Source organism: Arvicanthis niloticus, chromosome 6, assembly GCF_011762505.2.
Source record: "Arvicanthis niloticus isolate mArvNil1 chromosome 6, mArvNil1.pat.X, whole genome shotgun sequence".
In the NCBI taxonomy this organism is placed as follows: Eukaryota; Metazoa; Chordata; class Mammalia; order Rodentia; family Muridae; genus Arvicanthis; species Arvicanthis niloticus.
This window is the reverse complement of record NC_047663.1, coordinates 6,369,371-6,393,948: the sequence shown is the minus strand read 5'-3', so window position 1 is coordinate 6,393,948 and position 24,578 is coordinate 6,369,371. Positions and strand designations below refer to the sequence as shown.

The 24,578-nt window shown below is 53.7% G+C and overlaps 2 protein-coding genes across 9 annotated transcripts; both read right to left on the bottom strand.

Annotated features, from left to right (window-relative positions):
- Positions 1–156: 156 nt before the first annotated feature.
- On the bottom strand, positions 157–14,919 carry Unc13d (unc-13 homolog D). 3 transcript variants are annotated; one of them, XM_034504451.2, is made up of 32 exons: positions 14,448–14,919; positions 13,746–13,781; positions 13,403–13,510; positions 13,246–13,305; positions 13,085–13,151; positions 12,681–12,861; positions 11,696–11,740; positions 11,530–11,598; positions 11,336–11,405; positions 11,043–11,147; positions 10,828–10,920; positions 10,648–10,751; positions 8,358–8,475; positions 8,163–8,287; positions 7,930–8,020; positions 7,791–7,847; positions 7,613–7,710; positions 7,480–7,531; positions 7,272–7,402; positions 7,029–7,149; positions 6,580–6,723; positions 6,293–6,391; positions 5,972–6,178; positions 5,758–5,826; positions 4,690–4,769; positions 3,378–3,483; positions 3,235–3,306; positions 2,690–2,773; positions 2,475–2,595; positions 2,193–2,316; positions 1,636–1,832; positions 157–859 (listed from the first exon to the last, which is right to left on the bottom strand). In XM_034504451.2, exons 1-32 carry the CDS (start codon positions 14,562–14,564, stop codon positions 738–740), a joined length of 3,273 nt encoding a protein of 1,090 aa, XP_034360342.1. In that variant the 5' UTR covers positions 14,565–14,919; the 3' UTR covers positions 157–737. The 3 variants fall into 3 exon arrangements, with proteins under 3 accessions (XP_034360342.1, XP_076791570.1, XP_076791571.1); XM_076935455.1 differs by having other exon boundaries at positions 7,797–7,847; XM_076935456.1 differs by lacking the exon at positions 14,448–14,919 and adding an exon at positions 13,902–14,030.
- Positions 14,920–15,660: 741 nt separating this feature from the next.
- Positions 15,661–23,994, bottom strand: Wbp2 (WW domain binding protein 2). 6 transcript variants are annotated; one of them, XM_034504469.2, is made up of 8 exons: positions 23,800–23,994; positions 20,756–20,864; positions 19,428–19,563; positions 18,248–18,340; positions 17,597–17,731; positions 17,259–17,384; positions 16,745–16,821; positions 15,661–16,634 (listed from the first exon to the last, which is right to left on the bottom strand). In XM_034504469.2, exons 1-8 carry the CDS (start codon positions 23,856–23,858, stop codon positions 16,581–16,583), a joined length of 789 nt encoding a protein of 262 aa, XP_034360360.1. In that variant the 5' UTR covers positions 23,859–23,994; the 3' UTR covers positions 15,661–16,580. The 6 variants fall into 6 exon arrangements, with proteins under 6 accessions (XP_034360360.1, XP_034360361.1, XP_076791582.1 ...); XM_034504470.2 differs by having other exon boundaries at positions 17,259–17,381; XM_076935467.1 differs by lacking the exon at positions 23,800–23,994 and adding an exon at positions 22,898–23,676 and having other exon boundaries at positions 17,259–17,381.
- Between the last annotated feature and the right edge of the window lie 584 nt (positions 23,995–24,578).

The window sequence follows — 24,578 nt, the reverse complement described above, 5'->3', positions numbered from 1 at the left end:
TCCACTTCTGTCAGCTTCCTGTGACCACCATGTGGTGGCCATGCATTCCAGGTACAGGTAGAGCATGCTGCAGTGCATTCTGAGGAGGCATTCCGGGCCTGACAGATCTTCCTGGGCCCACTGTAAGCCAATTATAGATTTTCCGAGGGCAGTGGATAATGTTTTATTTTTATTTTCTCTGAGAACATTTCTAGGTGGCAGGTGCTATCTGAGGGAGGAAGGCTATTCTGTAGACAGCCAAACTCCCCTTACTGCGGCTATCCATCTGTGCCCGGCCTGCTTCCTGCCAGCTCTCACCTCAGAGCCAGAGTCTCTTCCCACCTCCCTCAGTAATGGCCACCCCCTTCCTGCGCCGGGGTGGCTTTGACAGAGTCCTCTCTCTGAAGTTTGGGCCCACAGCTCTGGTCCCAGTAGTCTGGCCTCACCCCAGTAGCTGGAACTGATAGTTCCAGAAGGCAGATGGTCGTAGACACTATGCTACCCTACCAAAGCAGCTTTTCTGGGGGAAGGGGAAGGAACAGAGACAGGAGATGTTTCTCTGTGCTAGAATATGGCAGAGAACACAGCCAGGGCACAAGACAGGATGAATCCTGGTCACGATACTCTGACCAAGGACTGTTCTGTCAAGAACTCTGGGCCCTCCACCTGCTGGTTCTCCCTGTGTTACACCAGGATGAAAGGCCTCTCTGTGGCTAGGAAGACCCATAACTTTCAGGACTCTGGCTTTGCTTCAGCTGCTAGGGCCCTGTAGGGCGGACGTGTTGGGAGGCCTGCTTAGCTCGCTGCCTTCTCAGCTTTACAAAGGCCTGGGCCTCGCGATCACCCTTCCGGCTCTCCAACAGCCGCAAAATTGGATCCCCTGCGGAGAGAAAGGTTTGAGGGTCAAACTCTGGGTTAAAAAATAGCACTGTGGCATTCTTGTGCCAACCTTGAAGAGACCAGTGGATATAGACCAGCAAAATTCACAAGATTTGTCCTGACTAACACGACTTGGAAACATAGGTACTGGGTGGTGACTCGGCTGCCTTTTTCTATGAGAACCTAAGGCTGGATAGCTAACGTCATGCCTCAGCCTACTCACCTGTAAAGGGCATTTTTCTGGACACCCTGCCAGAGATCCCCAACCTGGGACTCAGGCCTACCACTGGGTGCAGGGTGTGTGAGAGGCAGGTAGGTGTATTTGAGGTGCTTCACCAGCCTCTACACAGCTCATCAGTCCAGGTGAGACTATACCTCACTAGAGAGTTGTGAGAATTGGAGGTGCCCACTAGTTTTTGTTTGAGACAAGGTCCTCACTAGAGCTCTGGTTGGCCTCAAACTGACAGAGATCCGCCTGCCTGGTGCTGGGCCTACAGGGGTGTGCCATCACACCCAGCCCTCAGGTACTCAGTGGCTCATGATGCAGACAGAGGCAGAGGAGCCTTTCTGTCACAGTACTCTTCACAAGATGTGGGCCTAGCACAGAGATCCAGGCCCCTTGTCACAGGGAAACCAGAAGTCACATAACACTGCCAGAGCTTAAATTTCACCGGTCTCTCCATTAGACCAGAGCTTTGCTGAAATAGTCAGCAACCTGTGCCATGGCATCTCTCTGGACACTCTGCCAGGGAGCCCAACCCTGGGACTCAGGCCTACCATTGGGTGCAGGGTATGTGAGAGGCAGGCGCATTTGAGGTGCTTCGCCAGGCTCTGCACTGCCCGTCAGTCCAGGTACCCTGCAGAGTGGTAAGAAGGCCTCTCCCTCCAGGTCATCAGCTCCCAGTGTGTCATGGTCCAGCACGGTGAGCAGGAGGCATGCCCAGTCTTTTTGACACGGCTCAGCAGGCACCAGGCTGGCAGGGAGTCAGGCTCAGTTAGTTGACTGCCTTACCCAAATCTGTCATCAACCTTCTCTCTACCACACAGTATAACACCAGTATAACACTCTGATCACCAGCTGAATTTTACAAGGAGTCTATGGCCCCAGGCTCATTTTCAACAGAGCAGGTACCCAAGTATCTGGGATACAGCATCCTTTCTTCCCTGAGTACCCCTGAAGTCAAAGTATGAGAATCCACCCCTTCCCCCAACAGAAGCAAAGCTTCATCCCAAGGACTCTTAGAGCTCACTGTGGTCACCTTAGGGGCTCCTTATAGCACAGGGTAACCAGGGAGGGAAAGGAGAGACTGGGAGAAAGGTAGGATCCCACTCACAATTCAAAGGTCTCATCAAAGAGTGGATGAAGTTCCTTCTTGTGCTTCTGTGTCTCCCGGGGAGCCAGTTCAGGGAATTCATGTCTGGGTTCCAGTGTCAGCTGAACAAAGGGGTCACTGTAACCTAGCAAGTGGCCCAGAGGAGGGTTGCTGACTGAATTCCAGCCATCACCACATTCTACTTCCCGCCTCCCTCCTGATAACCGGAAGAAATGTGCTCAAAGCTCCTGCTGAACCTTCAGGGATCCCAGTGGAGAGAGGCCCTGGGCAGCCTCCACTTACCGTTAGAGTCAAGGGGCAGCAGGCTGGAGGCGCTGAGCAGTTCCACATGAAGCTTCTGCTCCGAGGCACGGTAGGATACCTTGACTGTGACCGCACCCAGCCTTTCTGATGTGGTTTCAGCCTGGCATGGGATCGGGCAGAGGGATCAGCTGGGAACGAGTTGGGGCAAGGCCACTGTGACCCTCAGTGGGTGCATGACAGGAAGGGCTTCTCACCTGCTGCTGGATTCGGCTACAGAAGTACTTCTGGATGAGCTCCCGGCTGGAGGCCGCCTGCAGCTCCAGGTCACTCTGCAGAGCCTGGAATGGCATATCTTCATGCCTACCTATGCTCATGGTGCAGCCAGACACCCAGAGAGGGTAAGGTGTGGCTTTGCCATAAGAAGTGCTGGGGCTATGGAATTAGGGAAAGGGGCGCACCGGAAGACCCCAAGGCAGAAGCACCAGATGGTCTGCTTGGAAGTCTAATCTCCCTAATGCGGACATGCAGGGAGCCTGTGCTTTGAAGGACACCACATTTGGATTCTTTTTTGCCACAATCAAAAATCTGTAATAATTTTGGATAAGAAACCCAACTTTTCATGTTGCACTTGGTTTTGTGAATTACATAGCTAGTCCTGGATACAGGTGAATACACAAAGTAGGCTCCCTGCCTTGACCTCCAAACTAGGGGTTCATCAAAAGACCCTAAGAAGGCCCTGCCTGGTTCATCCCAGTGAACAAGGTTTGTTCCCGGCACTGCTCAGGAAAAGTGATCTTACCTGGAAGGTGTCTGTGCGCAGGGCCTCTCGTGACAGACCACAACCCTCCCCGTGGAAGCAGAACTCCAGGTTCTGGGGGAGAGAGGAGAGGTGACTCCAGGCACGCACCCTAGGGTTATTGTTCTCATAGTTGGTACAATTACCTGAAGGGCGACCTTCAGCCTGTTAGAAACCAATGGCGAGCTACACTGGGAAGAAGCCACCTCCACCAGCACGGTAAGTGTGTGGGTCCACAGTAGAGTCAGAAGGCTGGCCAGAGGCAGACACAGGACAGGACGACGGGAGGAAACAAAGATGTGCTTTAGAAAGGAGAGGCCTCGCCGGGCGGTGGTGGCGCACACCTTTAATCCCAGCACTTGGGAGGCAGAGGCAGGTGGATTTCTGAGTTCGAGGCCAGCCTGGTCTACAGAGTGAGTTCCAGGACAGCCAGGACTACACAGAGAAACCCTGTCTCAAAAAAAAAAAAAAAAAAAAACAAAGAAAGAAAGGAGAGGCCTCGGGAACTCAGGCTCACCCTCCCTCCCTGTCCACCTGTTCCACAGTGAGGCTGGGCCAGAGCTGGCAGGTGGTATACAAAGGAAAGCTTGCTTCTAGAGAATAAAAGGGGCAGGCCACGGGAGTCACAATTCCATACAAGGTGTCTCTTAATGTCAATGGAGAACCCTCACCAGTAAGACCATGGGGCTCCAGCAAACCACCAGAGAGCGGGGAGGAAAGCTAGACCAGTGGTCATTGTGGTCATTGTGCACCAGGCACTGTTCTAGATGTTTCTGAGCAAAGCTCCTATCTAGGAAAGTTAATTCTTGCTTATGTGGAGGAAAACAGAACAGAACAAAACAAAACAAAAAATGTTCAATAAAACTGAAGGAGTCCAAGCCACCAGGAACCCTGCTTTCTACTCAGCAGATGACCAGAACTCTTAGGAGGGAGATCCCGGCTGCCTATCAAGGCTCAGATTTCATATGGAGACAGGTGAGGCTCTGGACCACAGTCCTGCCCTCAGCTCCTCCTGTGGCCCATTCACTCCTCAGGGGAGGCTGGGACACTGATAAAACGTGGGCATCTCAAAGAACTAAAACACTAGAGGCTGAACCCAGGTACCCAGAGCCTATAGTGTCAACTCCCAACCAGATGCTGGGGCCCCCCCAAGCACCACCCTCACTGCCCACCCTGGACTGTAGGCCACACCAGACGCCTGGATCATGAAGCAGAAGGAGAAGCAGTCAGGGGCCCTCGGGATGGGCCCTGGAGGGATACAGGGAAAGGGTTGCCATGCTCGGAGCTGGGCAGAATTAAAAGGACCTTTAAGGTAAGCAGTGAGCTTCCTGTCCCTGAAGCTGGCTACATCCTCCAAGGAAGTCACCAAAAGGATTCCCAGCATGCCACTGACCCCAGAGCACTGAGGCCTTGGAGACATGGGGCTGAGGGCAGTACAGACCAGGGGCGGCTGAGCACCTGTTGAAGTTTCCCTGGACCAGGTTGGTGTTCATGTAACGCAGCTTCACCTCCAAGAATTTCATCAGGGGCAGAATGGCCTAAGAGAAAGAGGGGGAAGGACATAAGCTTCAGGCCTATTTTAGTCCTGACCCCATGCACTCTGCTCCACCTGGTTGTCCCCTCCCCTCGGTAAGGGAACAAAGGTGTCGGGTATACAATATCTGCACTGGTTGCTCCCTGCGGTCTTTCTAGCCTGTTGCTCTGTCTGTGTGTTCTGACTACACCATCCTCTGACTACACCTCAGCCTGCCCCACACGCGCCTCCTCAGGGCTTCTTCTGATGCTCTTCCTGGTATGCTCCTCCTGCAGGCATCTGCAGGCATCTGCACAAATCCTTTCCCTGCTTCCTGTGGGTTGTGACTCAGCTGTCACACTCAGGATAAGGTTTTCCCTGACCACTATCAAACTCTACAACACTGACACTTCCCAGCCCCCTCTCTTGTTTTATTTTCCCCTTAGCACTTGCTTATTACCCAGCACACTGTATTAGCATGTGTGCACAAGACTGCACGCGTGTTCATAGTTAGTTATAACCTGTAGTCAGCTGTATCTCAGCACTGAGCTATCTTTTATGTCCTCAGAGCAGAAGCCCTAGGAAAACAGGAGTTTTGGTCACACTGACTTAGTACCAATGCTTACGTCAGTATTTGGGACTAAAATGTGTTTACTCAGTATTTGGAGTTAGTGAACAACTTTCCCCCCAAGCAAGCAAGAGCACAGTGACACATGAGGAGTCAGGGTCGGTGGGCTTGCAACAGAGATGATGGGCAGGGTGAAGGGCGGGTCCCCAGACCTGCTGGGCTACAAAACCAAGCTGGACCTCTTGAGGTAATCCCACACCATCCATCAGTGCTAGGAGAGCCCAGGCCATGAACGGGGACACTGCTGAAGCCATGGAGACATCACACCTGGCTCAAGGTTGAGGGTCTGATCTCTGACATCCTCAGAGCCTTCAACTCCTGTCACAACCCCAGATGTAGACAGATGGCCTACAGGCGAAGGCCAGCAAACAGGACAGTCACTTACATCCTCAGGCAGAACAGACTCCTTGATGCCGATGAGTTTCTGGATGTGTGTGGCAATGTCCACCTCCAACTGGAACACGCGGCAGAGAGACCAAGGGAGATGGAGTGAGTCGGGGGAACCAGAGGGTCGGTTTAACGCTTGAGTTTAGGTTTAGGGTCTTGGGATAGGCATCAGGTCCTGCTGATGAACAGTCCCCTGGGGGATCAGACAGTACCTGCTCTGCCAGGGTCCGGACACCAGTACGGATTTCATGGCCCAGACCAGCCAAGGCGCCCTGCAGCTGAGCATGTAACGTGTTCTGCAGCTGCCCCTGCTCCAGCACGGCCCCGACCCGCTGCTCCAGTGCCTCCCATGCCAGCTGAGTGGGCAGCTTGTCGATGATCAGCCGTAATTGCTCCATGTTATTTACCACCACACACAGCTGGGGACAGTCACAGGCACAGAGAGAGACGCGAGCTTCATGAACAAGAAGCAGCAAGACAAGCAGATCCACCCTTACCCTGGCCAGCCCCCCAACCCCAGCTCTGGCTCTTACCATGTCAGCTGCCTGGCTCTGGTCCTTCTGAACTGCAGACAGCTCTCGGGCCCGGGTCTTTATAAGGCTACAGTAGACCAGGGCCAGCCGGCACGTATCCTAGGGGGAGAACAGTGGATGAACTGATGGGTGGGGCTTTCAGAATGGTTAGGTGGAGGTGCCTCAGAAACTTGAAATTTAGGACACAATTTATGCAGGGGGTTGGTAGTGGCTAGTAGTTTGAGTGTCTGGGAGGAAGCGACTAGAGCTGAAGGGAGGCTCTCCTGAAGGGAGGGGGGATGCTGTACCTCCACGAACTTGACCGTGATCATGAAGGCCTCCTCTGGGTCTGGCCAGTCCAGCTGCCGGGCAGTGTGGCTAATTTGGGCAAAGCAGGTGGACAGATCCACGGCAGAAGTGCTATGCTTGGTCAGTTCACCGAGGGGTACCAGCTGGGGAAAGGGAACCGCTTAGAAGAGAAGGCCCAGAGCAGGCAGGCCAAAATCTATGCTACCACTATCAGTCACAGAGCTGAGTGGAGGCTCCAAGGAGGACAGAAGCAAGGCCCAGCCCACTGTTCCTCCAACCTGTAGGATACCCTAGGCTCAGGGAAGCCCTACTGAGACCATATTTTGTACCCAGCTGGCCTGACCAATGCCCAGATGAGATGTTCAGAGACATTACAGGCTTCTTCCAGCCAGGAGGCCCCAGCAGGGAACCCAACCACATGCTCCCAAATCTCAGTCTCTGCCTGTACCGAATCCATCTGGACAGCACGCTGCACCCGCTCCAGGGCAACGCTGTAAGTCTTCTGCAGCCAGGAAGGGATGGCTGGCTGAAACCAATGGTGGAAACCATCCAGGGCCAGGACTTCATGGCTGGGGAGAACAGAGGCTTAGCCTGTTGAAGGCATGGGCTGGCCTCCGGCCTCAGTCCTTGTCAGTTAACCCTTTTCCCACCTCTGTGTCTGAAGCCCACCTTCAAGCCACTTGTTGCCCACCTGTCTGAGGGAACGGGGCCCAGCTGGCAGAGCTCCTTCAGGCTGACATAGAGCTTAAACAGACTCTCTCCGATATCTGGAGAAACAACGTTGCCAACCGCTACCGTGTGGTCCTGTACCCTCTTGGCCACCTATGAGAAAAAGCTTGTTGGACAGGACTGTAGAGCTGGACGGAGGGGTGCTACCTAGAGATGGTAGAGGGTCTCACCAGCCACTGCAGCTCCAGGAAGGCCATAGAGAACAGGTCTATCTTGAGGACACTGAAGGAAAGGCAGCATGTGTGACAGTGGTACCCACCAGGGTCCCACAGGCCCATCAGCTCCAGGCCCATAAATGCTCACTTGTGGAAAATCTTGTTCCATGTGCAACGACACTGGTACAGATCACCCATAACATCCTGTACCAGGCTTAGCAAGGCCTTGCCAGCCTCCAAGATACCCTGGGAAGGATACAGGTGTTTGAGCAGGGTTCTAGGGCAGACACAACACACCCGCCTCCAAGCCCTGTTTCAGAATCTACCTGTACCATGGGTTGATGATGTTGCTGCATCAGGTGAAACCATTCAACTGTGCCCATCTGTTGGAAGACAGGCAGGGAGAAGGAGGGGTGACTGAGCTAAGGTCCATGCCTCTACCCCCACCCCAGAGGAGATGCCTACCCGCAGAGCTTCAGAAACCATCTGGGGCAATGGGGCACTGTCTGGGCACAGTTCTCCAAAGGCTTTCATCTTGCACATCTGGACTAAGACTCTAGAAGACAGAGGGCTCCATCCAGGGGTCTGCAACCCTACTGCTACCCAACTGGCCTTCTTGACCTCTCCCTGCAGGTGCCAGCCTGCACACTCAATCTCTGACCCCCCTACACACACAGAATATAAGGGTGGCCACTGACCTGAGGAGGGACTGCAGCCTGGATGGGGAGTCAGAGACAGACAGGGGAAAGACAGAGCGGAACTTCCGAATGAGGGAGAGGCCATAAGCCAACAGGGATGTGAAGGAGGTGGCCAACTCCTCCCGCTGCAAAGCCAGAAAGATGTTACGGGCCATGTCTCTCCAGAGCCCCACCTACCCTACTCACACCAGTTACCTGTTCTGCTTTGAGTCGGCCCTGGATCCACTGGTACTCTATGCTGGTGATGGGATGCAGGAGGCAGCTGCTGGGGAACTCCAGGCTCTGGTAGAGGCGGCTGTAAGCCAACCACTGCCTGCAGAGACAGGAAGTCCTCGGTGGAAACATCCCCCTACTCGACTGACCTCGACCAGTTGAGGCTGAAGGCCAGGGAGGCTCATGGGGTCTCTGTTTGTTTCTGCAGATGCTTTTCAAACCGCCTGACTGTTTTTGTTTTGTTTGTTGTTTTTTGAGATAAAGTCTCTCTACATATCCCTGTCTGTCCTGGAATTCACTCTGTAGACCAGGCTGGCCTCCAACTCACAGAGATCTTTCCAGGTGCCGGGATTAAAGGTATACACCACATCACCTTACCTGTCTCTTAAATTGTGCTTTGTATGGATAAACCTTCAGAGCTGGGCAGGGTGAAGCACACCTTTAATTCTCCAACTTGGCAGGCACAGGTAGGTGGATTTCTTTGTGTTAGAAGTCTGCCTGGTCTACACAGCACATGCTAGACCAGCCAGGGCTCCATAGAGAGACCTTGTCTCAAACATCAACAAAACCGAAACCAAACAAACCTTCATCATTTCTGGGGCTAGTAAGATGGCTCAGTGGGTAAAAGTGCTTGGATTCACTGGGGCTGGAAAGATGGCCCAACAGTGAAGAGCTCTGGCTGCTCACCCAGAAGACCTGAGTTTTGTTCCCAGCATCCACATCAGGCGGCTCCTGACCATCTGCAGCTAAGGTTACAGAGGATCGAGTGCCCTCTTCTGGTTGGTGAGGAATCTGCACACAGATGTTCGATGACCACACAGACACACACCCATCAATAAAATGATTCTTAAAACAAATTTTAGGATGTTTGTGAATGGACCCACATATGTATGAGAAGGTGTGCATGTAAGTGTGTACATACGTGTGAAGGCCAGAGGTCAAAGGTCTTTCTCAATCAATCCTGAAGTTCCTCAATTCCCCTAGACTCCTGTCTCTGCCACCACCACCCCAGCCCAGCCCCAGTGCTGGGATTTCAGGCATGCCAAGCCAGTCCTGCTGGGTGCTGGGGACTGAACTCAGATCCTAATGTCTGCAGAGCAGAAGACTTTACTAAATGGGGACATCACTCTAACTCACTAGATAGCTGAGGAGAGCCTTGAACTCCTGATGCTCCCGCCTCCACCTCCCAAGTGCTAAGACTACAGGAGTGAGCCACCATGCCGGGGTGAAATGCCAGGCTGTTTTTGTTTCTTTTGAAACAAGACAGGTTTAGAGACTCAAGTCTTGCCCACACAGCAATCGTCAGCAGCAAGTTCCCTTAGACACGTAAGGGGAGACCTGACAGGTGACTGGCTAGAAGGGGTTATGGTGAAAGCAGGGATCAACCAGGGACAGGCGGAGGTCTCTCCCAGAACAGCTACTATTCGCATTAGATGCCTAGATCCCAAGAGGGAGGCTGGCCCCTTACCATGTGGCATTTCACTGGCCTCGGGAACACCCGTGTGCCCGAGTCCAGAAGACACACAATCACCCTCTTCTCTCCACCAGTTTCTCGCTCTATGACCAACTCACAGCCAGGCCCTGGGTGGCATCTGCTCTTTCTCCTGCCCAGCATCCAGCTGTGACTGCCTTTTGCTACACGACACAGGCTGGCATGCCAGTCATTCCTGAGTGGCCCTTCTTGGCATTCCCAGAAGCTGACATAATCCAGGGGACATGATGGCCCTTGAGAGACTAGTCACTTTTACAGGTTTGTTCTTTGAGATGGTTTCACCTATAGCCCAAGAGGGTTTGCTGTAATTCTTCTGCCTCGGCCTTTTGAATGCTGGGATTGATTGCAGACATATACCACCAAGTCATTTTAATATCAACTTATGGGTATCAGCTATTGGCTGCCATGAGTCTATGGCGTTGGGAAATCGAGCTGCAGCCGAGGCAGATTCAAAAAGCCCAGGACTTGAGAGACACAGACAAGGTCAGTGAGTGACCTGGGGGTGGGGGGGATGTGCTCAAAAAAGGAGGACACGGTACTCTTCTCTGTTGGACATGTAATTCCAGCACTCCTATCATCTCACAGGATAGCTAGGATCTGAGTTGTGCACAAAATCTCCAGATCTGAAAGTTTGTTAACTGACTCCAAACTTAAAAACACAGCTTAGACCCTAGAGCACACTCTTGAGAGTTGTGCTTTGAGTTGCCCGCCTGTAGGCTGGCAGAGCGGGCAGGGCAGAGGAGGTCTCCTCGGAGTTCTGAGCAGGGCTGGTATACTCACGCCATGGACTGGTGGAAGTCTGACAGGTCCTTCTGAGTGGCGTGGAGAAAGAGGATGGTGAGGGCCTGGGGACTCAGTGACGCGTCCCAGGAGGTACTGCCGGCCTAAGGGAAATAACAGATGCATCTCAGGACCTGACAGGTGGCCCTGGTGGTACTCAGCTTTGGCAGACAGCCATACCTGGTGCTGTGTGACTTCATGGGACACTAGCTGCTGCAGTAGGTGAAAGTGTACAGTGTAACTGGGTTGGGAGCGGCTGGCCATCGTGGCTCTCTGCAAAGAGGTCGGCAGGGTCATTAGTGGAGGGCCTCATGCCAGGTACAGCCAGTTCTCCCCAACCCAAGGAGGCCGCCAATCAAGGATGACAGAGCCACTAGCCCAGGCCCTGGACCTACCCTCTTGTGAATGAACTGGAATTGGAGGTGACACTGGCCGCGGTCTGGGTAGGTCTCCGTGCAGGGCTCCAGCGGGAACCACTGGTCCTCACGGCAGCGCAGGTCCTAAGCAAGCAAGACTTTCGATGATGATGGGGGATGTGCAGAGCTGAGGCGAGGACAGGGAAGTGGTCGGGCAGCCCCTTCCTCCCCTCTACCCCCACCCCTGCTTGGGTTGGGTCAGACCTGGAGTCCCTCAAAGCCCTCCAGCTCCTGCCTTTGCCTCTATCCTGGCTCCTCTCCCCGGCCCTCACCTGCAACCTCAGAACCACGTTCCCCAGAAAGTCATCCTGGCCTTTATCCTTCCGAGCTTCTTTAAAGATCCTGTTGTAAAGGATTGGTGAGGGTTCAGCCACCTGGGCACCCAAGGGCAGCGCCTGCCTTCCAGAAACCAGGGTGCATGTGGGAGGGCAGGGGACCTCCTTCCCCGTGAGTCTGCCACACCCACCTCCGGAGCCCGTGCAGATCCGTGAGCTCCCCGAGCTTCTGCCTGACAGACTCCACAGTGTCCAGGTCCCTGCAGGCCAGAGATTTGAGCAAGGGGCAGAGAAGGCCTGTGACCTCACCAGTTTTGTCCCTCCCCCCCTCCCCCAGGGTCAGGGCCTGCCACTCACCACATGTCCAGGTGAAAGCTCGCATTGGCTATGTCCTCAAACTCCCTTTAGGGAAAAAAGAACATGTATGCTTAAGAACCTTAGCAGGGTAGGACACCCAGGGCACATCCCTGTCAGAGCAGGCCACAAGGGTTGGCCATAAGCCCGGAGCCTGCCCTCTGAGAGCCTGCCCTCTGGAAATGACATGGCCAATATCAGGCACTATGAAGTTGTAACCCCGTCCTGCCTACTTCCTCCTCCCTCCCTTTTGTTTTCTGTTAGGTTTTTTTTTTTTTCCAGATAGGGTTTCTCTGTGTAGCCCTGGCTGTCCTGGAACTCTCTCTGTAGACCAGGCTGGCCTCTCGAACTCAGTGTCAGCCTGCCCCTGCCCCTGCCTCCTGAGTGCTGGGGTTAAAGGTGTGCGCCACCACTGCCTGGCTCTCTCTTCCCTTTTTATTTTTTTCTCTTGGGTACAGGATCTTATTATGTAGCCTTGGCTGGTCTGGGACTCGCTATGTAGATAAGGCTGGCCTCAAACTCACAGAGATCTACCTCCTCTCCCTCCCAAGTGCTGGAATTAAAAATTCACCCAGCATGGTTCCTCCTTCCTAAACACTACCTTTCTCAAGGAAGGGCTGCAGTGTCCCCTGGCCACCACTCACCCAGAGCGGCTTCACTACTTTACAGCACACTTAGTTATTTATGTGGCAGGCTCTTGCCATGTAGCCTAGGTTAGCCTTGAACTTGCCATCTTTCTGTCTCGCCCTCTTGAGTGCTAGGGTTACAGGTATGTGGCACTACATCAGGCCCATGCATGGTTGGCATTTATGTTATGGGTCTGTCCGACGAGGGTGATTCTTTCTCCGGCTCCTTCTGAGAACCAAGGACTAAGCTGTGTCTCTTGATCCAGGAAGATCACTGATCTTCTTATCTAGAAAAACCTTATACCCAGAGGTGCCCGAGACGGGAGCAGGAAACAGAAGGTGGATGGGACAGGACTACGTACAGGATAAAGGTCTCATCCCAGACAGGATTAAGTGTCTGGCTCTTGACTTGGGTGCGATGAGTCTCCTCTTCAGGGATCGTGTGCCTCACCACAGCTTTCTGCCGACGTCGGGACACAGGGCTCCCCTCTGGTACACCAACCCTCTGCTCTATGCCCAGCAGGCAATAGGGGTCACTGAACCCTAGGAAGGTGTGAGAGACAAGACTCCAGGGAGTCAGCCAGCTTCCTTTTAATTCCCATCAGCCCCACTGGGGCCCAGGCTCCTCCTGAGACAGTTGGGTAAGGTCCCTCAGCATCTAAATGCAGGAGGCTAGCAGCTGGGGGCTCTTTATAAGAACTCTGGGGAACATTTCAAGGCCAGACTGATGGGGAGAGGTCATCTGGGGCACCTCAACCACACTCACCGCTGACATCCTTGCCCAGAATGCCCTTGGCCTGTTTCACTGTTGCCTTCAGACAAAATATTGGCTTCTGTAGGGATGAGAGGGGAGCTGCCTGAGTTCCTGAGAGGGCCAGGCTTCTTCCCATGCCCCTTCCTTTCCCAGGGTGCCCCAGCTCAGTTTACCTCAAGCTCCCTGACTCGCTGCAGCATCTGCTGGTGCTTCTCGGGCTGCACCTGGAAGGCCTGAAGGGAGGCAGAGGTGTGGGAGCGGACACATGGTGGTGGGAGGCAGGGCTGAGCCTTGGGGTGGGAGGAGGGTGAGGGTGGAGGCTGGGTTTACCTCCTGCAGATAGCTCAGCAGTTCTGAGGCCTCCTTCACATGGTTGGGCTCTGGCTGACCCAGGCGGTGCAGGACAGTATAGAGGGCTTCCTCATACAGCAGGTCCCGCTGAGACACAACAGGGTCACCTCATCATTACCCAGAAGCCCTCCCCGAGACCCACACCTCAGGCCCAGAAAAGGGGCAAAGCAGCAGATGTCCAGTGAAGGTTGAGACCCAGTGTGATCGTGATCGTGATCGCTACTGGGCTGTTGCATCCTCAGACTCTAGGACTGAGCGGACACCCCGGAGAGGATGCAGGGCTGCTTCCCACGTCCCCAACTCTCCCAACCCTTCCTCTTACCTCCTCTGGGGAGAAGTGGTGGGACTGAACCTGGACCTAGGAGCAAGGTAGAAAGACACGGGGTCCCTGAAGGCCTCTCCGGCCAGGCAGGAAGGGCCATGCCTAAGATAGTGGAACCCCAGCACCTCAGCCTCTGGGCCCACCAGTGTCCCTCACCTGTTCCAAAATAAGGCTCTCCAAAGGGCTGACCCCTGGGCCATCTTGCTCATCCCCTGGCCTGCCATGCCTGAGGTCCATGGGCATTCAGCCGGCCCAGCTGTGGGCTCTTTAGTACCTGCCCCCCCCCTTCCTTCCCCAGAGGAAACAGCAGTGCTTATCAGACGGCCACCCGCTCCTCACCCCAGCAGCGGAAGTGAGGCCTAGCTGCAGAGGTGGGTGAGCTGGGGGAAACGGCAGGTGGGTCTCCGGTAGCTCAGAGGGGTCCCTAGGTAGCCCACTGTCATTGGAGATACTGTTTCACGGGGCTGGACCCTTCAAAGCTAGAGGAACAGAGAGAGCCTGAGGTACAAGCCCACCAAAGAGAAGGAACTAAAGCAGCCCACTGTGGGTCAGAGAATACTTGGTGGACCTCTCGGCCTACCTACTAGGGTATGCCCAGGGCCATAGAGGGCAAATGGGTGGGGGCCCGCCTCCCACATCCAAGTCCCAAGACTACGGAGGACCCCCAGGCTGGCTCTTCAACCTTCCTGTAGTCACTCCTACCTCCTGGGTGGCATGGGGCGGTGGATCCTGCAGGTCTCTGACCCTGCGGCGTCTTATCTTGATGGCCTGGCGCAAGAGTGGAGGGCGCCGCTGGGGGTGGGAGAGGTGTGTCGCCATGGTGGTTGGCTCTGCCCTTCTCTCCGCCACCCCCTGGCTGCCGGGTGGAAACAAGGAAGCCGCAGGGTGATGCAAAGGGCCCCAGGCTACACTCTGCCGAGGAGGGTGGAGGGATGGAAGGGTCAGGGTGTCACTGCCTTGGTGGGGCCTTCTCCAGGCTCCCAGAAACTCTCTTCAGCCTTGATCCTTGCCAGATCTTCCTCAGCCGGGAGAAAGTGGACCCAGTGGGCGGGGTAAGCCCCACCCACTGTCCCACAGAGGCTCTGGGTAGAGTCCAGAGCTCCTGGCCAGGGGTAAGACAGCTGCCTGCCTCAACTATGCCTGGGCCAAGGAAGCCGCCCCAGACCCGTGGTGTTCTCACCCTAAGGTCTTCTGAATGGGCCCCAGATCTGGGTCAGGGTGGGGCAGGCGCAGGGCGGCGGCTCCTGAGAGGCTAGAGGTGAGAGGCGTTTCTCAGCCAATTGCTCAGCCTGCTCCACCCTACAGGTGACATTCCAGGAAAGGGACAGAACTACTTTGTGTTAGCCAGGGATGGACAGAAGGGACCTGAAGTCCAGTCCTACCGCCCACCGTTAGGGTACTTTACTAGCCCTGAGAGCCCCCGGGGGCAGTGGCGGAAGGCAGAGGTGGTGAGGCCTTGGAGCAGTCTCTGCTTAAGGGAGCATTTTGGTCAGGAGAGGACACTTCAGCCCTGGGATCTCCCACAGCTCTTTGGCTCACTGTGAGTGGGGTGCAGGCCTGGCTAAGGACTTTGCTTTATCCCCCAGTCTTCTTCTCTAAATAAGGCAGCATGAGAGCACACACTGTGGTAGTCAGCCCAGCGACTTTCCCTCACAGAAACCCTGGCACGCCTGTGCTCAAGAGGGGGGATCGGGAGGAGCAGATGGGACACAGACCTCGTCCTGCCCCCTGTTGGCAGTGTGTGGCACTTCGCACCATCCCAGGAAGGTGTGGGGGGCCTCTGTAGGAAGGCTGGGAACCACATGCACGCTGAGACTCACTGAGGAGGAAACCAGCTCTGAAGCCCCGCCCCCAGCAGACAGTAGCCCCTCCTCCGGAAGACCTCACCCAGGTCACCACACAGAGTCAGAGAACATCCAGTCACTTCATTTTTACTATTCACAGTTGTAGCAAACAAATCAAGGTGCAAACAGGGTTTATTTCACATTAATATATTAACTGGACTTTTTGTGTCAAATAAATAGGAATTCTCTTTAAATAACCATCTCCTCATTTTGCGTCTAGACCAGGAACAAGAGCAATTCTTAGTGCATCCAGGGGCGTGAAGCTTACAGAGGGGCGAATGGCGGGTTGTAGGTCACGTGGTTGGAGGCCTCAATCCCAGACCAAAAGGCCTGTTGGGACAGACATGCATTCTCCATTGCCCTAGTAAAGGGGAGAGGAGAAGAGGGCGAATAATTCCCAGCAACAGTAGCAGAGGGCAGAGGGGCTTCCTCTCTGACACAGTGGCTTTGCCGCTGATGCCAGCCACTGGAAGCTCGGGGTAAAATCCCTGGAAGCAACAGAAAGAACAAGGTGGCTGGGTGTGACTGTGGACTGACAGTCCGCTGAGACAGCGGACACGCACAGACCAGGGTAAGAAATGTGAACACGGCTTGGCAGGGCCTGCTGGGGAGACACATGGCTGATCTTAGGGGCCTAAGAAATGAAAAACAATGGTCACCAGGCTGGACAGCAGCGGAGGAGTGGCCAGAGAGTCCCTCTGTGTGGGGGTGCTACTATCATGAGGAATGAGGGGTGAACCCGTGCTCCTGCAAGCTCCAGAGATGGTGAAAGGGAAGCTGGGTAGAAAAGCGCTGTGAGCTGAGCGAGGGTGGTAAGCTGGGACGTGTCTCTCAGAGGCCAGGAGTTCCACCTTTCTATCAGGGCTAGCTCCTGCTAACTTTATACTCAGGCCTGGGGAAGAACAGGGCCCTCCCTGGCCTCCTGGAATCCCAGATGCAGCTCCATGGGAGGCCCAGGAAGGGGTCTTCAGGTAAGAGGTGGGAAGTGAGTCTACTGGGTCTTCTTGTCTTCTGGGGGGTAGTAGGGTGGTGGTGGAGGCTGGCTCTAGAGAAAAATAAACAAAGCTCACATTAGACATCGTAGGACTAGCTGTGCTCGCTTCCAACGCCAGCTCCCAGACTGCATGACTGAGAAGGCAGTCTCCTGTAACTCACCGTGGGCATGTAGACATTGTGCGGGTTGCCGGGGTTATAATAGGCGCTGGCAGCGGCTTCTGCAGCCTTGGCCTCAGCTGTGAAAGCAAACAGATGGGGAGACGGCGACAAGCGATAAGCCCTCCTCTGCCTTCACCCGAGTACCTAGGGCCATTTGTAGATGAGAACACCAAGGCACAGAGGGTGACCTTCTGGGTCCCAAAAGGTCACCACAAGCCAAGAAGCCACAGAAGCCTCATCTCACCATACCTTTGAATTATTGTTCTGTGGCAGTTGGGATAGAAGCCAGGTCCAGCCCCTTCAGGCAAGTGCTCACTGAACCACACCCAGCCCTTGGAATATAGCTCTTTACCACCAGGCTGCCACTGTGTCAGTGCCTTTGGGTGGTCTGTAACCCAGAGACCCTTCACCATTTGAGGATCAGTCATCCCCAGCCATTGTGTGGAGTTCTCCATAAGACCTTGGGGAGGGGAAGGCTAATCCTGAAGGGCTGCTAGCAGCTGAGGGGCCTCACCTGCAGTAGTAGGGGGGGCACTGGGGCCGCTGACTGGAGGCTCCATGGGCCCAGGATAGGGTGGTGGTGGGGGCTGTACGTACCCCATGGCCCCATCCATCATGGGAGGTCCTGGATAGAACTCTGCTTGGGAAGAGAGTGACAGAGACAGTGAGCAACCCACTTGGGTCCCATCTGGCTACTCTGGGATGTCCTATCTAATACCTGGGATGCCCTCTAAACTCTCCAATGTCTTTTAGGCCTGAAGAATGAAAGGGCATGTCTCCCTTCTGCAGCTTGAAGGTGTGGTTAGTGGGTGGCTGGGGAGGCTGAGTCTGGGCAGCAGAGGACACACTCACCGGGTGGGGGCGGTGGATAGGGGTAGCCAGGAGGGCAGGGGTACATTCCATTGGCGACTGGCGGGGGAAAGACATAGGCCCCGCTGGGCATGTAAGGGTACCCATAGGCTCCATTGGGGACTTCACCTCTGGAGGCTATAAGTACAAGGGGAGAGAGACATTGAGTGTCACCTGCCCCAGGGACTGATGGGTCCCAGGAATGTGCCCACAGACGTGCCCTACCACCATCCCCTGCCCACCCCAAGGGGTATGCCTAGGTCACCATGTGCTGAGGGGAGGGTGGGGTCAAGGACAGGCGTGAGAGAAGCAGAGGGAGAGATGTGCTGGGGATGGGGGGAGGTGAGGAACAAGATGGACGGATGTTGAGCCCAGCACTGGGTGATTTACAATGGCTGCTGGATGGTAGTTTAATAGCTGGGTTTTTTGTTTGTTTTTCAGTCCAAACATTTCTGCCAGAATATCTCATGCCTGCTCTGGGCAGAGGAAGCCCACAGAGGATAATTACAGGTTTCTTTCCCCCAACTTCCCAGTCCTGTCAGCCAGGCCCAGATATTTACCTCCTGGTGCTTACAATACAAAATAAAAGGACAAACAAAAAACCCACCGTATGTTTGATGTGTCTTAGCCCCTACTTTTTAAGGACTTGGATACCTTGAGATGCCACCTGGAGCATCCGCTGCCCGAACTCAATGGCGCCCCCTGCTGTGAAGGTCAGCTTGTAGGAGGCAGAGCCTTCCCAGCCACCTGAGAGGGGCAAGGACAGTCAGGAGTGAGAAGGGAACCAGGTTCAGTGCAGAGATGCTGTCCTCTTCTGGCCATCCACCAACACTGAGGAGACTTGTCGGGAGGGTGCACTCCTGCCCTGCCCACATTAACACCCACTGTTGCAGACTGGCCCGGCTCCTGCTGGAGGGTCTCATCCTCTCAGCATGACTTTCCCCATCCCCAGCCAAGTACACCCCCATCACCAAGGCTATAGAGTTGATTGTAGAGCCAACAGCGAGGGGGAGGTGGGGAGGTCTCTCTCCACCCCTCACAAAGCATGTGGCAGCTCTTCTGATAACTGACATCACGGTCCAGGGTAGAACTCTCTTGGGAAGGGGCCTCAAGACAAAACATGGCCCCCCCAGCTCAGAGTGTGGCTCACACAGAACCCTCTGCAGTCTGGTGAGGCAGCCGCCTCGACCATCACTCATGGAAGGCCTCCCAGGAATGGGACACGACTCCTTTCCAAACCTAAACCCTGGGCCCTTCCTGGGTAAAACTAAGCACATTCAGTTTTTAATTTTTCTGTTGGGCTCAGCTTCTGAACAAAAGACTGATTTAACCCAGCATTTCCAAAGCCCACATGCGCTGCTCATGGCTAGGGGGCTAGAGAGATGGCTCAGAGGTAGAGAGCACTGGCTGCTCTTCTAATGGTCCCGAGTTCAATTCTCAACAACTACTTGGTGGCTCACAACCATCTGCAATGAGATCTGGTGCCCCATTCTGGTGGATAGGCCGAGCACTATATACATATACATATACATATACATATACATATACATATATATAGTAAATAAATCTTTAAAAAAAAATTCTCGCCGGGCAGTGGTGGCACATGCCTTTAATCCTAGCACTTGGGAGGCAGAGGCAGGTGGATTTCTGAGTTCGAGGCTAGCCTGGTCTACAGAGTGAGTTCCAGGACAGCCAGGGCTACACAGAGAAACCGTCTCAAAAAACAAAACAAAACAAAAAATTCTCAGCTCTGAAGTGGAAGGCTTGGACAAGGAACCTGAAAGGGTGTCTCCAGGTGGCAGGCAGAGATGCTGAGCTTGTCACCGTCACCCACCTCCTGCTTCAGCCTTCACTGTCCCCTTAATGAAGTTCGCACCAAACACCGGCTGCTTGATCTCGCAGTCCTTCATCAGGTAGAAGGGTAACATGAAGGATTGCATGGCGTCCTTCCCCTTAGACAGGAAGATGACCTGTGGGGAGAGGAGACCAGGCCATCAGAGCCAGAACCACAGCCAGCTCAGTCACTGCTCCCTGCCACTCTCTGTGTGCGGTCTGTTCCCAGCACCAGAGGAGGTGACACAGCCCACTCCTGGCAGCCACGTGGCTCCTCCCAAGTGCTGTAAACGAATGGCCTCAGTGCAGCCTGGAGACACCAGACCCTGGCGTGCACATGAGGAACCTGCAGGTCGCAGAAGGAGTGGGATACACTGCCATCCCTCCAGACACAGGCTGGCAGACATGGTGCACACAGAAGGAGCCTCCTATGCTATGTGCTAGGTGCAGGGCAGAGCAGGTGGAGGCTCCTGGGGGCGGACCAAGCTCATACGCAATGGAACATAAGGGTCCAGGAGAAGGGATCCTTGTGACTTCCTGCAGGCCACACATTGCCTGACAGCCACGTAACTTTCCTGACCCATACCTGGAAAACCCCTGGATTCCCTGTCTTCCTAATTACATTTATTTATATTGTATCTGTGAGGGTGGGTGAGTGTGCACATGCCACAGTGCATGTATGGAGGTCAGAGGTCAGTTCTTTCCTTCCACTTTGTGGGTCAACCCCTGGGTTTCCAAACCACCAGACACTCAACCTAATGGAAGCCGTGAATGGCCGCCCCCGGGGGTGGGTGTGTTGGGAGAGGTGCCATCATGGAAAGATGCACATGTGCTCTTCTCCAGCTGTCTTCACACCTCACCGGCGGGGGGGCCACAGGCAGGGCCCCTTTCCTACTGATATTACTCAGCGCTCACAGGGCTCACTCAGAGGAGGCTGATTCTGCAGCCTGGCACCTCATACTCTGCAGGGTTCTCTTGGGCTCTCTGCCCAGCCTGGAGATTGCAGCCCTGCTACCATCCCCTGTTTATGCATTCATCACTCTGACTGTGCACATGAGTATCAAGGGCTACGCTAGGCAAGTCATCCCGGCAGCTATATCCTACCTCAGAGAGATTTTTGTGAAATTTGCATGGCCCGGGTCAGGAGAGAGGCACAAAGAGCCTGGTGGTTCTAGAATCCAGGATCGTGTGACAGAGAAACAGGCTGGGCAAGGCACTAACAGTCCCCAGGGTTTAGAGGCCACTGGTGTCACAAGGCTGAAGCAGACACACACATGACCGTCTCAGAGCGCAGAGCCTCTAACTCAACTGTCCTGCTGCACAACTTACCCGGTATGGAGTAAGGTAGACGGTGCCTTTTTTGGTCCCTTTGAAGGCCTCTGGCACATTCTTCATGTCGTTAAATGTAAGTTCCACATGATCATAGGACATTAGGATGCTATGAAGAAAAAATTAAAAACAAAGAGGCCAGATGATACGTCGTCAGTTATTCTAGACTGGAGAGAGTCACTCAGAACAGTGTCTCAATAGGAGCTGTGAGGAAACCATCAGCACGGCCCAGTCGAGAGGAACAAGCCAGGTCTAGGATCTCCCCACATTCTATGTCCACAGCCCCCCGTGACCAGGAAGACAACCACCTCCACCTCTGCAGCTGGATTAGATCAGCTGGGTTTGCACTTTAGTTCGCTCTAAAACCCTGTGAGTGGGGTTCTGTTGGGGGTGTTCTAGGGGTAGGGTTTCATACAGCTCAGGCTGGTCTTGAGCTTGCTAAGTTCCTCCTGCTTCCACCTCACAAGCTGCTGGTTTCCTGAGGTGCTAGGGCTGGAGCCTTGGGTGTGTGCCTGCTATGGAAGTAGTCCACCGGCTCAGTCCCAGACTCAGTCCCAGCCGAGCTCTTTGGTCAGCGTTTAAAACCTAATCTATGCAGGGCAGTGCATAGATTAATCTCAGTACCCAGGAGGCAGAGGCAGGTGGATCTGTGAGTTTGACACCAGCCTGGTCTACAGAGTGAGTCCCAGGATAGCCAAAGCTACACAGAAAAATGGTCTCAAAACAAAATAAAAACCCAATATGTAAACAGAGTCTAATGGGACTTAGGGACATAGCTCAGTATTATCTAGCATAGTCAAGGCTCTAGGTTCATTCCCAGCACCAAAATAAACAAGTAAATACATGTATGCATGTATATATGTATGTATGCATGCATGCACGCATGCATGTTAAAGACATGACTCTGTACTTGCATGGGATCACCTGGAGCTGGAGTTACAGGTGGTTGTGACCTGTTCCACATGGATGCTGGGAACTGAACCTGGGTCCTCTGGAAGAACAGGAAGTACTCCTAACTGTTGAACCACACCTCTCCAGCCCAATCCAAGCTTCTCTAGTTGGAGCAGCAGGAAACTTCTGCAAATAAGGCCCTTGAGATAGGGATGTGTGTGTGTGTGTGTGTGTGTGTGTGTGTGTGTACTCAATTCTCTGGGAAGAGGTCACAGCAGCTGCTGCTTCTCCTTTTTTTTTTTTTTTTGAGATAGGGTTTCTCTATACAGCCCTGGCTGTCCTGGAACTCACAGAGATCTGCCTGCCTCTGCCTCTTGAATTCTGGGACTAAAGGCATGTGCCACCAACTCCCGGCAAGTTCAAAGCTTTTATGTCTATCAGAGGTTTGTGAATTAAAGGTTAATGTTTATTACTTTAACTTCCAAAGTTTGAGCATTATACTTAAATTTCAATTTTTGCTGACACATCTGTTTCAGAAGTGAGGCTGAGGTTACCCCTTAGTTATCCCTACTGACACAAATGAGCTATGAGCCAGGTGCTAAGGCCCAGGAGGGCAGATACCACCTAGATAAGACTCAGTTTAAGAGACAAAAAATTCCCAGCATGGGAACACATGCCTTTAATCCCAGTACTCAGGAGGCAGAGGCAGGTGAATCTCTATGAGAGTTCAAGGCCAGGCTGGACTACAGAGTCCAGGACAGCCAGGGCTCACTGTCTTGGAAAAACAAACAAACAAACCAATCAATTACTCCTAAACACTGAAACTAAATAGCCCTGGTTTGTGGTGGTCCATGCCTGGATTCCTTGCACTCAAAAGCCAGAGGTAGGAGGATTGTCTCAAATTCAAGGCCAACCTGGAGTACAGGAATGAAACCATACCTCAAAAACCAGAGAGACTGGTAGAGGTGGGGATAGTCATTAAATGGTATCAGAGCGCTTGGCTCTGCCAAGGAACCAGACAAAGTATACCAGAGAACAATGTAAGGTTTCTTAGATTACAAGATGAAAAGGCCCGAGTTCATATGGTTCCATTCATCTGTCTCCTCCCCTCCCAAATACCCTTCCTTGGTACAATAAAAGAGGGGAGCTCAGGTTAAACAAGTGGTCACCAGGCACACGTGCTTGCCAGCCTCTTCCCAAGACCTCTGCACACAAAGTCAGCGGAAGCTGGCTCTGTCACTGTACACACACCTTCTCGTCTGATTCATCAAGCTTCCCGGGTGACAGGTCCCAGGATGGGTGTGGGCTCTGACCTCCTCATGTCTCCCTTGGCTCTCAAGAAGTTAATTCAAGCCCACATAGCGCAAGTCAGTCAGGAGAGTCCGACTTTCAAGGAACAAGAAACAAGAGGAAAAGAGGAGCCCAGCAGTTCAGGGGAGGGTAGAGAAAACAAGCTTGAAGTTGGGAGACCTTTGTTCTGGGAACTGACACAGGCCATCAGGAATTCAAGAGAACCAGGCAAGAGACAAGCCTTACAAGGGTCACTGGGTTAAGCAATTCACAGACATTTAGTTCCACCTCTAGGGCCGCAGGCTTTCTTTTGGAACCTGAGAAGTTCTGGAGAATACGAGAAAACTGTACAGAACTAGTTAAGCCTACGGACTTTGGGGCCAAGTTACCTTCAATTCCCATCTGTTACTCACAACACAGCACTACGATCTAAGTTATTTAACCTCACTAGGCCTCACTTGTCCTACCTGTAAAATGTGTATAATAGTTTCTGCGGCACAAGATTATTACCTAAAGTAGAACTGACGCAGCCTAGTAAAGACGCAGTGAACGCCTAATAAACAGCAACTATGTTTTTAAGACTTCGTTTTGGGAAGGCGTTCAAGAAATCACCCGTGGGTCTCACTCATAAACAAACCCTGACACCATTCTGCCGCCCCACCCCCACCCAGCACCCCAGCTGATCGGCACCCTGGTCCTCCCCCACGACCCACCCACTCCCTCCAGCCCCGCCTACGGCCGTTACCACCCCTTCCCCCCCAGCGCTCCATCAATTTCCTTCTCCACCATATCCCACCGCCCACCACACAAAGCGGCCGACACCCGCCCTTCGAGTCTCCAGGATCCTTCCGCCGTGTTTTCACCTCTCAGTGTTGTTGACGATCACTCCGCCGCCCTCTGAGTGATTCTTGTTGAGCGCCATAGTCTCTCCCACAGGGGTCCCGAGACTCGCAACGCTCTGCGCTTGCGCTGGTCTTTGGCCCGCCTCTAGTGGCGTCGTTCGTATTACAGTCAGCCAATCATAGCTCCTGCGCGTAGGCTGACCAACCACCTGATCTGGACTGTCACGTGGGGAGAGTTTACTCCCGCTCCCCCTCCCCCAAGTTGCACCTACATCACAAACAAGCAGCCAACTACAATTCCCAGCAGGCAATGGTCCTGCAACCGCGGCTTCTCGTTGCTTTTAGTGACGCGTGCAATTTTGGAACTTGTAGTCTTTTCCTACTATAGGCCAGGCTTGAGCGTATATTTACAAAACTACTTAAACATCTGGACGCGTCTCTCGTTCTGGCCTCCTCATGTTAAGCAAACTCAGTCGAAGAAATGTAACTTAGATGTGATGATTTGGTGTACGGTACATTTAAAAGTCACTTAACCAGCCGCCTTCATTTCCGCAACTGTCATGAGTTCGCGCTTACACTTGGGTAGTCGTTGCGAACTTACAGAGCAGTGCGAGGTGCAGTCCCTTCTAAAGTGGACTGGCAGAGCCTGAGAAAAATATGTCGCTTTAATCGACCCAGACCTAGTCCCCGCGAGTCGGACTGTGTGAACTTCTGCGGACTGAGTGGTCGGCTTCCCACCCTCTTCCCGTCTAGCACCTGCAGCCTGCAGCCTCGCGATGGCGCTGCTTCCTGCTCTGATC

Bases quoted from the DNA above. Each gene is read 5' to 3' on its own strand.
- Unc13d (XM_034504451.2), bottom strand. From the start codon at position 14,564: ATGGCGACACACCTCTCCCACCCCCAGCGGCGCCCTCCACTCTTGCGC. The intron at 7,532-7,612 runs GTGAGCATTTAT...CCTTTCCTTCAG, and splicing joins TGGAACAAGATTTTCCACAA to TGTCCTCAAGATAGACCTGT. The intron at 7,150-7,271 runs GTGGGCAACAAG...TGTTCTCCCCAG, and splicing joins GGCCCCGTTCCCTCAGACAG to CCATGAAGTCCTGGCCCTGG.
- Wbp2 (XM_034504469.2), bottom strand. From the start codon at position 23,858: ATGGCGCTCAACAAGAATCACTCAGAGGGCGGCGGAGTGATCGTCAAC. The intron at 19,564-20,755 runs GTAAGTTGTGCA...CTCTCCCCACAG, and splicing joins TCTACCTTACTCCATACCGG to GTCATCTTCCTGTCTAAGGG. The intron at 16,635-16,744 runs GTGAGTTACAGG...ATTTTTCTCTAG, and splicing joins ACAATGTCTACATGCCCACG to AGCCAGCCTCCACCACCACC.